At 49.6% G+C, this 16,145-nt stretch overlaps 1 protein-coding gene across 4 annotated transcripts in view; it reads right to left on the bottom strand.

The window, feature by feature from the left end:
* Nucleotides 1-16,145, bottom strand: part of GALNT18 (polypeptide N-acetylgalactosaminyltransferase 18) — a 354,448-nt gene that overhangs the window by 63,856 nt on the left and 274,447 nt on the right. For all 4 annotated transcript variants that reach the window (XM_049713591.1, XM_033404508.2, XM_004279183.3 and 1 more), the window contains 2 exons: nucleotides 12,056-12,241; nucleotides 4,707-4,844 (listed from right to left, as the gene is read on the bottom strand). In XM_049713591.1, the coding sequence (XP_049569548.1) occupies nucleotides 4,707-4,844; nucleotides 12,056-12,241 (324 nt within the window). The remainder of the gene's footprint in view (nucleotides 1-4,706; nucleotides 4,845-12,055; nucleotides 12,242-16,145) is intronic.

The following is a 16,145-nucleotide window of genomic DNA, read 5'->3' as shown; positions in this document are numbered from 1 at the left end:
TGAATTAACAGTTGTCTTTCTTTCCTCCCCTCTCCTGGTCCTTCTCTTTCTGGAATGTGACTATCTCATGATCCTCTTATTCTGTCCTAGGAGTCCAGATGAGAGACCAGACACCGTGGTCAGTGGGTGCTGGCCACTAGGATGGTGAGGCCATTTAGACTGGGTATGGTGGATCTGCTGGGCCATGTGCAAGCAGAGGAATCCAGTGTGATCAAGGAGATGAGGCAGGAGGCAGATAGATTTAGAGACAAGAGAGATCATCCTGCCCCCGCTGCGGTTTGAGTGGCTTCCCAGCTCAAGTGCTCATGTCCAGCTGTACTTTAGTTCCTAAGCCCATGAGAGAGTTTGTGGTATCTTTACCACCTAAACTTGAGCTAGCTTCAAGCTCTTCTTAGCAATCAAAGCACTCTGTTCACAACAGGAGGCTGGAGATCAGAGTCCAGGGGAGACCAGGGCAATGGGCCACAGGTGGGTCATCTATCTGGGGAAGGCCAGAGGCAGACAGCAGCTAAGTTTTTGTAGTACTGATGGACGTGGCAGGAGTGCAGTGAACCCAGTTAAGGGGTGCGAAATGGAACAGATAACCAGAGGCCCACGTGTGCTCTATGCGACCCCTGTTCTTGACAGGGGACAAGGAACAGGGGCAAATCGTTTTCTCTCGAGCTCCCTTTCCTTTACTGGGTGATAGCAGCTCAATCTCAAACTTGAAGTTTAGGGGTTCTGCAGAAATATGAGCATGTGTCAGCTCCCTAGGCAGGGCCCCAGAAGCATCGATGCAGCAAATCCTCTATCATAAACCAATTACGTGGCTGGCCTATGTGGGAGGAGCATATGCAAATACTCTCTGGACTTCTCCCACAGCCCATGGAGGGGTGGGTGTCACATTTGAAGCCGAACACTGTAATCCATCAGTGAGACCTGCTAACTTCTACTGCATAGAGAAAGTTCCAGAAAGCCCTGATGTCAGACTTGGATCTCCCCTGGATCCCCAAAGCTGGCCTCTGAATGAGGGGTGGGTGGTGCCTTTTGATAAAGTCCTCCTTGGCTCTGTGTCATCCACCCCCCATTAAGTAGGTGGTCTGTTGAGGAAGCTGGGAGAGAGGGCTGAGATAGAATCCTGGCTCCAGCTGTGTGGCCTTGGACAAAGCAACATAATTCCTCGTCTGTTTCCTTCACTCTCAAATAGGGATGATACTAGTGCCAACCTCATAGGTTTGTGGATTAACTGAAACAATATCTACAAGTACTCAGCACAGGGCCTGACAAATAGCAAATGTGCAATAATTGTTAGCTACTATTATTACCGCTATAACCTTTCTGAAGGCCGTTCAGGGAAACTAGCTTTTATGACTGCATCTATGTGCCAGGTCCCAGGTGAAGTGCTTTCCATGCGTTATCCCACCTAATTCTCAAAATAACATAGCCAGATCGGTAATACTATCTCTTTTAAGGGTGCAAGAAGTGTGTTACAGTAGGAAGCTCTGCACACCTCTCGGTCTGTCATGCTGTTCCCACTGCATGGACCCTCTGCCCTGGTCTCTTTTCCCTGACTGAATCCTCCTCTTCCTGTGGTCCTGAGCTTCTCTGTCACTCTAGAAGCCTTTCCTGACCCACATCTGGGTGTGAGGCCAACACCTCCATTTCTCTGATTGCAGCACTTAACACGCCGTATTCTTGTCACTTCTCCACTTGCCCGTCTCCTCTATCAGTCACCAGACTAGCTCTCGGGCTTTCTAACTGCCTGCGACGTGGGTCAGCCCTGGCACATATTACACAGTAAGTATGTGTGAATGAATGAAGAAAATGAACAGTGAATGAATGGCATCATAGTTGGACAAATGGCAGAGCTGGAGTCTGTCGGTCTCCAAAGTCCAAGCTCTTTCCATCATGCAAATGGAGACGATCCTGAGACTGTGAAAGACGCCCCATGAAGTGATGTGACTATAACCTTTCAGGTTTTGCAAACTGTCAAGGTCACGTAGTGATTAAGTAGCAAAGCTAATGTTCAGAAGCAGGCATGTCTGTTTCCAGATGCTGCCCCATCTCTACTGTCAGCACCAGAGCTGGGATTATGCAGAGCCATGCCGTCCCCCAGGCCCGGAGCTCGGTGATCCAGGCCCGGAGCTCGGTGATCCAGGCGGATGCCCATGCCCACACAGCGGGGCCCACAGGCCCTTCAGCCTGCAGGAGGCATCAGTGGGACCTATTACTGGATTAATGGGCAGGGTTATATAGACTTGACAATGGCCTGAGAATCCCAGGGGGTTATTTGACCTGAGCAATGCAGTTTAGGCATGAGTTGGAAGGGAAAAAGGAAAAAAAAAAAAAAAACAACGTGCCCCTGAGAAGACATCTGGTCTTTCCATTTCAGAATAAAAGTAATCACCAGGAAGAAAGATTCAGCCCCAGAAATCCTCTTGCTCTTGTGCTGCATCCTGCCCTGCCCATTGTCACCTTACTGCCCCCATTAAGAGTTCATTATGCTCCTGGACGAGCAAGCATATCTCTGCTCACGTAAGAACCCAGCCTGTTGAGGAGGCAGGAGAGAGGGGGGCTGGCTGGGCCCTGAACAGAAGCTGGCAGATGAACATGCAGGGGGTCAGAGACCTCCGCCAGGCCCAGGAACGGCTGCCACAGCTCAGCCCTCTGGGATGGCAAGTGGAGGTTTTTCGGCACACAACAGAGTGAACACAGCCCCAGCTGTGGACTCAGACGGATCTGGATCACAACCCCGTATGTGCCACTCACTATTTGACCAACCAAAGGCTTCTGGGTGTGGTGGTGAGGAGACTACATGGTAAACCTGCTGTATGTGTTCATAAGATGAGACCCTTTTGCTTGGAAGACAAAAACGCCCTGGGCCAAGACCCAGAATTGCAATGGCTGCGTGCATACACCTCCACCGTTACTGCTTTCCCCGCTTCTCTGGCTGAGTTTGGCTAACATTCTTTAGCTACAGCTGATAGCTTGGTGAGACCATGAATCCAGAAGCTTGCCCTGGCTCCCAGAGGTCTGGGCCAATAGTTTCTCTGGAGCCACAGTAGCATAACTATTCTGTTTGGGCTGGGTTCAACAGTGGCCAAGCAGCACACACAACTTGCTATGGGCTGAGTGTAGGGGTACCAGTAACTGCCGCATCCTCAGGATGGTTCTGGGGAGGTAGATGGGACTGATGGGCACCTCACAGTCCAGTGTGTTTCCACGGTGATGACAGGATCTGGAGCCTCAGGTAACAGCTGGGCGGCGCCAGCTGAGGAGTTTTCTGACATCTGAATTATACCAGCCTGGGAAGTGGAGAGGCAAGAGGCTACTGGGCGGTTCTCTCAGGACATGTCAGCCATGCCATGGGGACTCTTGTGGGAAGATATGACCCCCTCCTACAGGTTGGCCTCCGGGGACAACAGAGGCCCTGCAGGAGGGTGGGAAGGGGGGAGTTCCTGGGACCTTGGCTCTGTCTCCTTTAGAATCCTAGGATGTGAGAGTTGGGAGGCCCCCAGGGAACACTGAGGCCAACCCTTCAGCAAGGATTCTTCTCCTCCCAGGCTGACGTTGTACCCATAATGTTCCTGCCGAGGCAGGCCTTGAACTCAGTTCTGAGCACAGGTCATCAAAGGAAGAGGCCTCAGTTCTTCCTTCAAATTTTCATCCTGGGGTATCTAAGAGGTCTGAGGGGACACTGCAGAGGGAGGAATGACAGTGATATCAGAAGCTGATGTTTCAGATTCAGTTTCACTGTTGATTAACTGCGTGAATATGGGCAAGTCACTTTGCCTCTCTGTTTCCCCATCTGTAACACAGCAGGGGGTGGGGGTAAGGCAGGTGGCCCCGGGGGATAGTTTTGAGGGCTTAACTGTCATAGGAAATCTTTATGTGTTCAGTCAGCAAAAACCAGGTGAGATATCCAAAAATCAATCAGGTATTGAAAATACCTTAAGAGTTGTATGGTCCTGGGGATATTGGAAGAATGGGAGAGTTTATAATGTTCAAAGTATTTTAACCTTAGACACAAAATACATTTATGTATCTGAGACTTTCTTCTACCCACGAGGACAGTATTATTTTACCACACTTAACGTATGAAGAAACTAAGGCCAAAAGACATTAAGACACTTGCCCAGGAAGTGGCTGGGTCAAGATAGGAACCAGGTCCAAACCCTCTGCTCTGTCCCTCCATCTTGCTGCCTCTGCTGGGGGAACTGCTCGCTGCCAATCAATAAGTGGTACTAAAACATCCCTCAAAATACAGCAACTCAGGAAGGTTATATTTCCCAGAATGCCTTACCAGGAGGCTCTGTGTGAGTGAAAGACATAGCCCCGTGGGTGGGGGAGGCATGAAGCCTGGTTGGTAGAACTTCAGGCACCCATGCTTGAGGAACAGTGGAGTTTGTTACGTTGTCTTGCAATCTTAACCTGACTTCAGGTTTTTGTTTTATTAAGTGGGATATGCAGGTTTGGGGCCAGAGCTGAATTGCTTAGGACTGTAAAGGAGAGACTAAGCACCTCTCTCAAGGGAATGGAGAGGTTTGGGCTATGAAAGCATAGGCTGCCTCACACTCAGCTCCAGAAATCAGCCTCTTGTCCACAGGTCTACCACACGTCCCATACTGGGGGACAAGAGGCTCTTCCCCTCCCTGACTCTCCACACCTCTCTCTGGTCCTGCTCTCTGTCTGCATCTGGGCGAAACCCTGAGGGGCGAGCTCCTTACCACCCCATAGGCAATGATGTCTGAGTACATCCTCATCTCTGGGTACACGCTGACCAGGTACCACCGGAAGGTCTTGCACTGCAGCTGTTTTCTCAGAGCCTTCCTCGCAGTGATGTCCCCGATGTCGATTCCTGAGTCCTGCGCAGGATGCAAACACAGAGATTCAGCCACCACCAGGGCACAGCTTTTCCCTGAACCTCCCCAACCATGGTTCTGGAGACTGTCTGGTGAAGGGACAACCTGGGAATATAACTCATGCACTTCCCAACGTGTGCCTTGGCCCCATAACCATCCCCGTTTGGTCTGTGAAACATCAGATCAGCACTGATGGGGACTGTCATCAAAGGCCATTGAAAATAAAGATGCAAATCCTTAAAAATTACTAAAAGAAAAAAAAGCTGTAGTCTTTGTATAAGTGAAAGAAATGGGAAGAATACAGTCTGATTAAGGTTTTTCTCTCCCTCAAGAGATAAGATGAGAGATTCTGAACTGCTAGGGGAGAGGAAGAGGGAAGGGAATGAGTTGAAGATGGAATAATGCTAATTATATTACTATTCCTAAGGATCATGGCAGCTACGTCTTACATAACACAATGTGTCAGGCTGTGCTCTGCATGAGACAGGCACATATATTTATATTTTACTTATATTAAATTTATGTACATGGTCCCATTTAAACCTATGAGCTGGGTGACTTGCCCAGAGTCCCACAGCTAATAAGTGGTGGACCTGAGAGTTGAACCCAATCAACCTGGGTCTGGAGTTTGTGCATTAAAATTTACCCAGCGCATTTTTAGGAGCCTGCCCTTCTGCCTCTTAAGACCAAGTCCCTATGGGAGAAGCAGCCTATCTCTTTAGGCCTGGGGGCTTAGCATAGACAGCACTCTGTCTTTCACTTCCCAGGTGTACCAGAGAGGTGGCCCTCGAGCCATCGACATGCAGCAGACAAGGAGTAGACATGGAGACATGGATGTGTCCTTGAGTGAGAGCGAGAGAGAAGCCCCTACGTTTCTTGTGGTCCCAGAGCAGAGGGGAAGCCCTGGGCTTGCACCCTAGCTGTTGAACAGGGCACAGAAGCAGCTGAGAAAGAGCTGATGCCACAGCAGAGGATGCAAAGGGGTCCCTCCAGTGGGGGATCAGATGGCGACGGGTGACATCTCAGAGGACGACACCATGGAGCCAGGGATCAGAGGGGCACGTGGTATCTCATGAGACATAAGCCCACAGCAGAGACAGAGGAGGATGGGGAAGCACATACAGCTCTCTCCCACTGACACTGCAGTCCACGTGCTGGCAGTGTTACCCCATCTGGTTCTGCCATCAACTCCGGGATCAAGTTACGGGGGTTGGGAAAATAATGAAATTGACAGTTTAAGTCTGAAATGTCTGGGAAAAATCACAAAGATGGCTGCTGCATGTATCTGGACATGATCAGAACACATTTTTGATATCAGTCAACAGGGGCTTGAGTCAAAAAAAATGTAGATATAGAAGAAATACATTTATTTTTGCCCACCAGAGTTCAGGTCATGTAAAAATTTGAACCTGCCACAGACTGAAGGTTTAAGTTCCAGACTCCTATGGTGCAATTTCAGAGAGGATATACCTTTTGAATATTTCTTGATGACCTTTTCTCTGATGGGTCTGCTCCCTGGCTCCTGCCGGGAGCCCTCCCAGCAACTGCTACTTGGCCTTTCTCTGCTGGACCCCGGCTCCCTGACGATCAGGAAACATGTTCTGCTGATCTCTGTACCCACAGTCTAGTGCTTCACCTGAACTATACTGATGAGACCGAGTTGAAAAAATATTTATGAAATAGTGAACTTAGCAACTGACAATAAATGTATCCTGCTCACCCCTCCCCTACCCCAAGACATCTGTTAGGTATTAACTCTTTAAACTTCTCTGCACTTTATTCTCACATCACAAAGCTATTTGCCTGGACCCAGGTCTTCTCACTTCATGCTATACTTGCCTTTATGTGATGACAAATTAACACTGTCTCAGCTTTTAGGGAAAGCAACTAGAAGAACCTACTTCAGATTTTTAGGAAAATACTTCTGTATTTTCCTAAAAATCTAGGTTCCCATGGGAAAACGTCCTTTCTACATTCAGGATCAAAGGAAGGCTTGCCTCTCTACTTACAATCTAATCAAAACTGGGAGAGAGACAACCCGTCTCTACTTTAACTTCTGGGAGACTCAAGAACCAGAGTTTTGTTCAGCTTACGTGTCTGGATATCATGTCCCTTTCCTCTTCCTGTTTATTCATGGACTTTTGCCTTTCCATTTTAACGGTTCAGCACATCTGTACTGTGTGTTTACTGTAAACTGCATCAAACTCTTTTTCAGAGCAGGGGGAGGAAATTGAGAAATAAGCAAACATTCTCAGAGAAGGTCACCTTGACCTTTATTATTAGAAAACAATAAATGTATCTCCCCCCCTTTGCCAAATACTTAGTGTACAGGGTTGAATAGTGTCCCTCCCCAGTATCACGTCCGCCCAGAACCTCCAAACGTGACATTTGGAAATAGGATCTTGCGGATGTAATTAAGTAGAGATCTTGAGATGAAATCATTCTGGATTTAGGATGAGCCTACATCTTCATAAGAGAAAGGAGAGGGAGGCTTCAACACACAGAGACAGAGGCAGAGAATGGAAAGATACACCTACAGGCCAAGGAACCCCTAGAGCCACCACAAGCTGGAAAAGGCAAGGAAGGATCCTCCCCCAGAGCCTGTGGAGGGAGCACGGCCCTGACCGCACCTTGATTTGGGGCTTCTGGCCTCCAGAACTGTGACAGAACGCATTTCTGTTGTTGTAAGCCACCAGGTTGTGGTAATTTGTTCTGGCAGCCCTAGGACACTAATGTACTTAGCCACACAAAAAGCTGTCCAGTATTCCTGCCTGTGTGTGCAGCCGGACACAAAATTCCTTGTAGCCAAACCCAAAGAAGGGCTGTTGCCTAAGAACCGTGGTGAGTCATCCTTGGCACTCAGCCTGTCTTCGGGCAAGAGGAAGCAGGGGCGCGTCTAGAGTTCCTGAACCCTGTGTAAGGAAATATTGATGCTTTGCTGCAGACTGACTTTGTTTGTTGATAAGCAAACTGATTTTCAATTAACGTAGAGGCTGCATGAGTGGAAGGCTCCTCTGGATTTCCGAAAGCTTGGGACTGAATGTGATTACGGAGTGAGTGAGAGAGCTGGTTCTGTCCAGTGCAAGGCCCAGGAAGGACTCTGCATAGAAGGAAGCGAGGGAGGATGACTGCCCAGCAAGGGCATTTTAAAGCCGGGGCGGGAATGCAGAGGGTGCAGGTGATCACGTCGACAACAAGAGTTAACACTTCTCTAGTGCTTTCCATTTGCCAAGCACTGATCAAAGTCTTTCCACATATTAACTTATTTAATTCTCCAAGGAGCCACTAGGCAGGGGTGAAGGGTTCCAGCTCTACATCTGCAGTTGGGATGCTGTAGACGAAAGGTTAAGTAAATCGGGAACACACGTGCCTGTGACTGAACAGAATGTATCGAGATGCCGCCACATCAAGGGCAGCTGGGAAAATTACTGGGGAAAACATGGAGGAAGGCAGCACCCACATTTCCTCCCTCTTCTTTCTTTTTCAACTCATCTTTATTGAGTGCCTAGACTGTGTCAGGAGCTGTCCCAAACATCATGCGTACAAATAGGAAGAAGTCACAGTCTGCCTGAAAGCAGAGTCTGGAAGGTCCAGAAAGTAAACAGACTCTCTGCACACAGTGTGAAGCACGGCGGGAAGCAGAGAGTGCTGAGGGACAATGGAAGAGGGGCCCTTAGTCCATCCCCTGGTGTGGGGCAGCGAGGATGAAGGGGAAAGGGAGGAGAGCAGTCAAGGAAGGCTTCCTGGAGTAGGTGATGCTAAGGGTGAGTTTGGAAAGATAAGCAGGATTAGCTAAACTAGTGTCACCCAAACCTGGTTTCCCCAAACCAGCACCTGGGGAGCTTTTTACAGATTCTGCTACCACTATACACCTCCTCATCAAAATCTCTGAGGACGAGACCCAGAATCAGTATTTTTTAAAAGGTCTCCAAGTGATTCTGATGCAATTGGTCTGTAGATCTGCTTTTAGGAGCCACTGATCAAGGGAAAAAGGGATCACACGTATGGCCAGCAGATTCATTTGTTAACAAGAATTAGTGAGGTTTTACTGAGCCCTGACCACGTGCCCCACCTTGTGCTAGGCCTGGTGACACAGATATGAATAATAAAATCTGTCCTCAGAGAGCCCATGGTCTAGTGAAGTGCTTCTCAGCCCTGGATGGACATTAAAATCCCCAAAGGCTTTCTTAAAAAAAAAAAAAAAAGTCCCCTTCCAAACCAATTAAATCATAATCTCTGGGGTGGAGGCCAAGTGATTTCAAAGTTCAGCCAGATTTGAGACACACTGGTCTAATGAGAGAGAGACTTTCAGACAACGGAACATTCTCTTACAGGGTGATGATGCAATGACAGAGACACGCGGACAAAAAGGGGCTTTCTCCCCAGCTGGGGCTGGCTTCTAGAAAAGAGGTCACTGGAGCTGAGTCTAAAATGATGGAGAAGAAATGGTAAGGGTGGAGGCTGGGGAAGAGGTTTTGGGAGGAATTCCAAGCAGAGAGGACAAAATGGGCCAACACACAGAGACGAGAAACAGCCTGGTGTGAACAGGGAGCTCAGTGCAGTTCCCCTAAGTCCACGCTGTCTGCAGAGCCTCCAAAACAAGGATGGTGGGCAGTGGGGCTGGAGACGTTGGTGGAGGAGAAAGCTTAGATCCATGTCTAACACCAGACTTTATGCCTGATCTTGTGCACATGGAGAGTCGTTTAAAGATTTCAAGTAGGACAACGACATGGTCGCTGTGAGTTTTTTAAAAAGATGACTTTGGGCAGTGGGGAGTATGAACTTGAGGGGTAAGACTTGAGCCAGGAAACCAACCAGAGGCTGTTGCAGAGGAAGAGACGAGGCCTGAACTCAGAAGTGAGAGGAATGGAAAGGTGGGCTCAGTGATGGACTGGGAATGGAAGACGATTAAAGGAAGACACTCAGGTTTAAGCTCACATGTCTGGTCAGATGGTGGTATCATGACTTTAGACAGAGAATAAGAACAGAAGCAGACTCGGGGCGGGGGGGAAAAGATGTACACAGTTTCAGTCAGATTCAGTCTGAAGTGCCTGTGGGAACACCCAGGAGAAGATGTGTGGCTGAAAGTCTGAAGCTAAAGGCAAAAGTCAGGCTAGAGAGAGTAACTAGGAAGCCCTCAATGTATAAGAGTAGATGGGATTACCCTGGGGATGCGTATCATGAGAGCAGGTGGCCAAGGACGGGTCCCTGGGGAGCACTTAAGCAACCACTGGAAGTAAGCCTTGCCCACACGGAGTTAGGAGCAGTTGGAGAGATGAGGATGTTCTGGGGTGTGGAATCCTGGAGCTAAGGGAGTGAAGAGTTTCAAGGAAAAGGTGGGATCCTGTAAGTGAAAGACTCTAAAACAGCCATTAAATCCAGCAGTGAGGAGGCCCATGATGACTTTGCCAGAAGCAGCTTCGAGGTCGTATTGGGATGTGACTTGAGAAGTGGACGGGAGGTGGAAAAGTGTTGACTCTTTGCACAAGCCTGAAAGAGGCAGAAGAGGGAGTCTGGACATAGAAGCGAACAGGGGGGTCAAGAGGAAACATGCTGACCCCTTCCTTCTCCTCCTAAGGCTTCATCCTGGACATTTCCACCCCTCATCTGCCTTTCTTGTGTTACCCCCCAGCCCCACCCACTTGACTTGGTTTGAACTCTTCTAGGAGTCACAGGCAGACACTGAGTTTCATCATTTTCCAATTACTTCTACTCACTCACTTCTCTACTAGTCTTTGGATTTGCTGTCTATTTCAACATCTGGCAGCTGCAATCGGGGGGAGAGGGCTACCAAGTTTGCAGCTTTGGGGTGCAGAGAGACGGGGGACAACAGTGACGGACAGGATCCCAGTCCTTTGCAGAAGCCGGGAATCCACACTGCTCTTCGCTGGTGAGCTCCTGGGAGTTTCCAAGTGTGCTTAACATTTTGCTATCAGAGGACACCCACAGCAGGGCTCAGCATCCTGCCCAGAATGCTGTGATCCAACGCCCACAGCCGCAGATGGGGCTAGAAGGCACCACCGTTTCCCTAGAAACACTCCCACTGTCAGAGCTGCATTCGGGGCTGGTTCATCAGGGCTGGCTGCACTCCCGCTGGTACTGCTTGGTTCCTCATTCTTCTTCCCAACTGCTGAAATCTCACTGATTGTAGGAGGATGCAATCAACCTAAGACCCCTCCCCCTGGTCGTGGTAGTGAGGGGGTTGCCTGAAAGCTCCCACCCATGACCCAGCCTACTTTCTCAATCACTCCGCCTGAGCAAAACATGAGCTTGGTGGACATGTCGGGGAAGAAGGCCTTCATATGGAAACTTTAAGCAAAGATCAATCATTGCCCTATTAGGAAGAGACAGCAGAGGCTTTCTAAAGGACTCACGAGGGGAAGCCATGGCCTTGGGAGGAAAGCAAGAGGTCCTGCAGTCAACAGCTCCGTTTCACATAAAATGCAACATAAGCAATGATCTCTAGGCAGACCAGCTGGCAAGCAGGTGGGGATCCCGTGGCTGGCATCTGTTGGGTTCTCCCAACCCAGCGGTCCAAGGTTACTTCCATATGACACACAGCAAGGCTGAACAGAACTACCAAAGAAACATTGCTTTCTCTCTCACACTTCTTAAGTGTGGGTGACTAGAGGGCTAGAGGACAGTGGCAGGTGATGATGAGGTTCTGTGAGGGTTAAAAGTAGCCTAAAAAATGTGGGAATGTAGCCCAGCCCCATCCATGTGGCTCAAGCAATCCCAAAGGCATGGGAATATTCCTTATTGGTCTGGTCAAAGGTTCGATGGAGAAGTTTGAATCCAGTCTACAGGGAAATTAAGGTGCATTTTGTGAATTTTGGTAATTACTGGGATATTTGTAATCTAGGACCATGAAATATCTATTATCAGAGAAGCTGAGAACCTGGGAGCATGTTGGAACCTTGGAGCCACTTGGTCCAACTTTCTCACATAGAATGAGGACACTGCTGTCTGGAGGGAAGGAGCCCTCCTTCAAGGAGGAGGTAACCAGGGACGGGGTGGGTAAGATGCCTTAGCACCCTATAGTCAGCCCCTTTTCTTCAACATCTTGTATCTTAGGGTTTGAGAATTCACTCCAGCATGGCAAACAAGACTCTGGCTGTCCCCTGGGAAGAAAGGTTGAATCTCAGGTTTGTTTTGTTTGTTTTTTTTTTCCCCCATCAACCTCCAAGAAACCCACCCCCACGGGGGCTTCCTACCTCTTGGGGTATGTTCCATGCCATGTACACGTGGCTTTTAAATTCGTCCATCCAGACTTCAGCCACCCTGAGGGCGTTCCTGCGGACATGGGCGGTGAGGTCCTCGGTGTAGGGCTTGTGGGCTCGCTCAATGTGGGCAATCCGCGAGCAGGGCAGGACCTCCACGCTCCCGCCACACTGCCACACCTGCGGAAGACACGGGCCACGCATCAGTGCCCAGACCTGACCCTGAGCCTGGAACCCAGACCATAGGTGACCATGAACGCGAGCTCAGACATCCAGCTCTCCTCACCTTACTCTCCTGTCTGCAAAGGGAGCCAGCTGTACCTTATTTCTACTCCTAGAACAGGAAGGTTATTGAGTCATTAATTTGTGTCTTGTCTCCAGTTGCTGTGGATTTACCAGCAAAGAATTAATGCACCCTCCCTCTCCAGTCTTTCCACCCTCCCTCCCCCAAAGAAGAGACTAGACATTTTGTGACCAGATATCTGGGTTCTTCTTGCCCCGGGGGAGAAGTTAACAAAATCCTTGATAACGGTCTCTGCAGCAGTGCTTGACATGGAGGGACCAGCAGAGCCTCCCAGCAGAGACATCACCTTAAAATGGACCACCTGGGCCTGGACACAGATGAGTGATCTCCACAGGGAGAGCTAGGCGCCCTGCAGCAGCTCCATCTTTCCTGGGCTCTGAGTTCTGTCAGAACCCAAGTTGGCGGGGGGTGGGGGGGAGCTATAAATAAGGGAATAAAAAAAAAAAAGACGGGAATAATATGAAACTTCTCCCTGACCTTGGTGAGTAGGAGCTTGAACAGGATGCAATTTGATTTTGAAAAATAAAAATGACCTTGTAACCTGAGCGTTGAGAGACAGTGTCTTGGAGCCCTTGCCACAATCATTCCAGACACTGTGGGAGTTCAATGTTCTGGAACGTGCACATCCTTTTGTGTCTTTAGGCCTTTGCCCATTCTATTTGTAATTTCGGAATGTCCTCCCTACTCCTTCTCCAGCTGAAAAAAAATATCATCTCTCAAGATCTTGGCCACCCAGCCACACTATTGTGGGGTCTTTGCTTCATTCTTGGGGCAGAGCTTCCTCCTCTGGCCCTCAAAGCTCTTGATACCACAACTTACCTGCTAATAGGTCAGCCTCCCCCTCACTGTGTTGCTAGAGGGCAGAACCCATATCTCATTCGTTTCTCATCTCCAGCACAGAACACAAGGCCTGGTACGTACAGGTACTTTGTAAGTACTTGATGAATAAATATATAAATGATTGATGCCTAACCAGACAATCAATCAGTAAATGGTTGGTGCTTAGAAAAGTGGGATGAATCTGAAACACCTGGTCAGAGAGGATGAGTGAGGCTTCTGGTGGAAAGCAATCAGGATCTCTTGATGGACAGCGGGGGTCACTTATTAGGTATTGTCAACTGGACAACTTGGCGGGTGACACTTGCGCGTATAACGTGTACCCATCGACAACCATAGGTCTTCCTCCAAGGAAAGGTCAGCCTCAAATTTAGCTTAATTCCCCTCCCCACCCCCTGCTAGTTAGGAAGAGAATGTCTTCTCTTCCACCAAGCTATTTCACACCAGTTGGTCCTGTTGGAAGTTGGAAGGCAACGGACTGACTTCCTAAGCCTGTCTTGCATTCAGTATATTATTAATATTTAGGGCCAATGGAAAGGAAACAAGCATCCCCACTGAGCGTCCACTATGTGGCAGGCACCGGCACAAATCACACACAGTAGCTGTGTGAACTTGGGTTAGTCACTTGATCTCAGGGTGCCTCAGTTTCCTCATCTCCAATGGGGATCCTAAGAGTTCCCATCTCAAGAGGTTGCTGAGGAGATTAGAGTGCTCATAGACAAAGTGCTTAGAAAGATGCCTGGCACATAATTAGCGCTCAGTCAGCCTCGGCTATTACTGAACAAATGATACACAGCAGAATCTTCAGAATAACCCTGTGAGGTCGTGATTATTGTCTCCAATGCCAAACGAGGAGACTGAGACCAAGGCTGTCCCTTGCCCAGGACCACACAGCCAGTACGAAGGCAAAAGGATGAGTCTGGGGCTTCCCTGGTGGCGCAGTGGTTGAGAGTCCGCCTGCCGATGCAGGGGACACAGGTTCGTGCCCCGGTCCGGGAAGATCCCGCATGCTGCGGAGCAGCTGGGCCCGTGAGCCATGGCCACTGAGCCTGCGCGTCCGGAGCCTGTGCTCCGCAACGGGAGAGGCCACAACAGTGAGAGGCCCGCGTACCGCAAAAAAAAAAAAAAAAAAAAAGGATGAGTCTGAGCCTGACCGAAGCTCAAGGAAGAGCCGGTGTTTCCCCAGGTGACCATGCTTTGAAGGAAGTTTCCACACCCAGGGGTGGTTCCGAGGACCAGGAAAGGAAGCCATGGAAGGCTCTAGGGTGTGTACCTTTATGTCCATGACCCATATATTCTGGGGACTGTGCTGATTTCCAACTCACTTTGCTCAGATTTTCAAGGAAAGCCCGTGAATACTGTGAATATGTTACTGATGACACACGGAGTCAGGGTAATTATTCTTTGTGCCACTGGAACGGAGGCTACTAATTGACATATTTCAGCGACCCAACACAGTACATGATTTGTAACAAAGCTCTTTTATTCCAAGACCTGTCTCTCAAAGAGTCAGTCGCCATTTCATCTTAGAGTGGGAGCCTCCGCCTTGGTTCTAATCAGAAGGGTGGTGGCAGCACCTCCCATTCTGCCCTTAGCTGCACAGTGAAAGGAGCCGTGTGAATTCACTGCTGACCTCTTGAAGCTACTCCCCTTTCCCCATCCTGTAGCCACCGCCCTCATCCAGACCACTGCCATGTCCCATCTGGACTCTGCAACAGCCTCCAAACAACTGCCCTCCCTCCTGCCTTCCTCGTCTAGTCTCTTCTCCATCCAGCAGCCAGAGTGATCTTTCGAAGGTGTACATTGGATCCCGTCCCGCCTGCACGGCGCCCTCCCCAGCACAGCCCCTGAGGCTCCGGGGGCCTGGCCCCTGCCCACCCCTCCAGCCTCGTGCTTGCTTCCTAACATACTCCGTGCTGCAGTCATGCTGACAGTTTTTACTTCCTCCAGCATGCTGGGTTTCCTCTCACCTCTGGATTTCTGCACATGCAATTGCATACCCACCCTGCCCTGCTTCACCTGACATCCTTGGGGTGTCAGTTCAGCGTCACAGTTCTGTATCCCCTTCAACTAGGTGAGCCTGTCATGCTCTGTGGTCCCAGCCCTGTCTTTCCCGACCATGACACTGGTACTGGTTTACTAATCTCCTTCCCTCTTTCAAAATGTTCTCCAAGCTCTTCACCACATTCTCCTTTAGACATGTGCTCAATGGTGCCTAGAACAGATCACGGGTTTCCAGCAGAGGTGGGATGGCTGAGCTGGGTGGGAGTAGTGCATAGTTTATAAAAGCACAGCTTTGGAGCCAGTGAGAAGTGGATTCCAATCTCTACCTCTGCCACCTGCTGCTGTGTCACCTTTGGCAGGATATTTCTCCTCCCAAGTCTCAATTTCGCCCGGTAGAAGAAGGGGATGGAGTGCAGGTAGGTGTTTGACCCCGAGTCTGCCTCCGGGTGAGCTCTGTATGCATGGCAGCCGAGGTGGGATCAGGACATCTGGGTCTATTCTGACCCCACCATGTGCTGGCTGAGCGGCAACACTGGGGTACTTCACCTCCCATCTATGAAACTCAAATGACAGTGATTGCTACACTGAGCTGTGGGCTCTGGAAGCCCCTGTCGTAGTGCTCGGAATATTGTAAGCCCTTAGCCTGCACTTGTTATTATTATTCTATAATAACCATTATGATTGCTGCTAGTGGCTTCTCCTGTACAGCCACCTGCAGGGGACAAATGATTGCAGAGGAGTCACGTGTCTGGCTGAAGCCCAACAGACAACAGACGTGCTGCCCTCCAGAGTCCCTGGCCCGGCAGGGAGAGGCTCCTCTCCAGAGACTGGAAGCACCCGTTCACCTAGAGCTTGTCTCCGCTCTCCTCTCTTCTGTGAAAAGAAACTCATCTATCGTGAGCATCTGCCTCGGATATAGCCTTTGGGTTCCTGGCAGCT

This window comes from Orcinus orca, chromosome 8, assembly GCF_937001465.1.
Source record: "Orcinus orca chromosome 8, mOrcOrc1.1, whole genome shotgun sequence".
Classification (NCBI taxonomy): domain Eukaryota; kingdom Metazoa; phylum Chordata; class Mammalia; order Artiodactyla; family Delphinidae; genus Orcinus; species Orcinus orca.
Note: the sequence above shows the minus strand (reverse complement) of the source record. Positions and strands in the feature narration are given on the sequence as shown.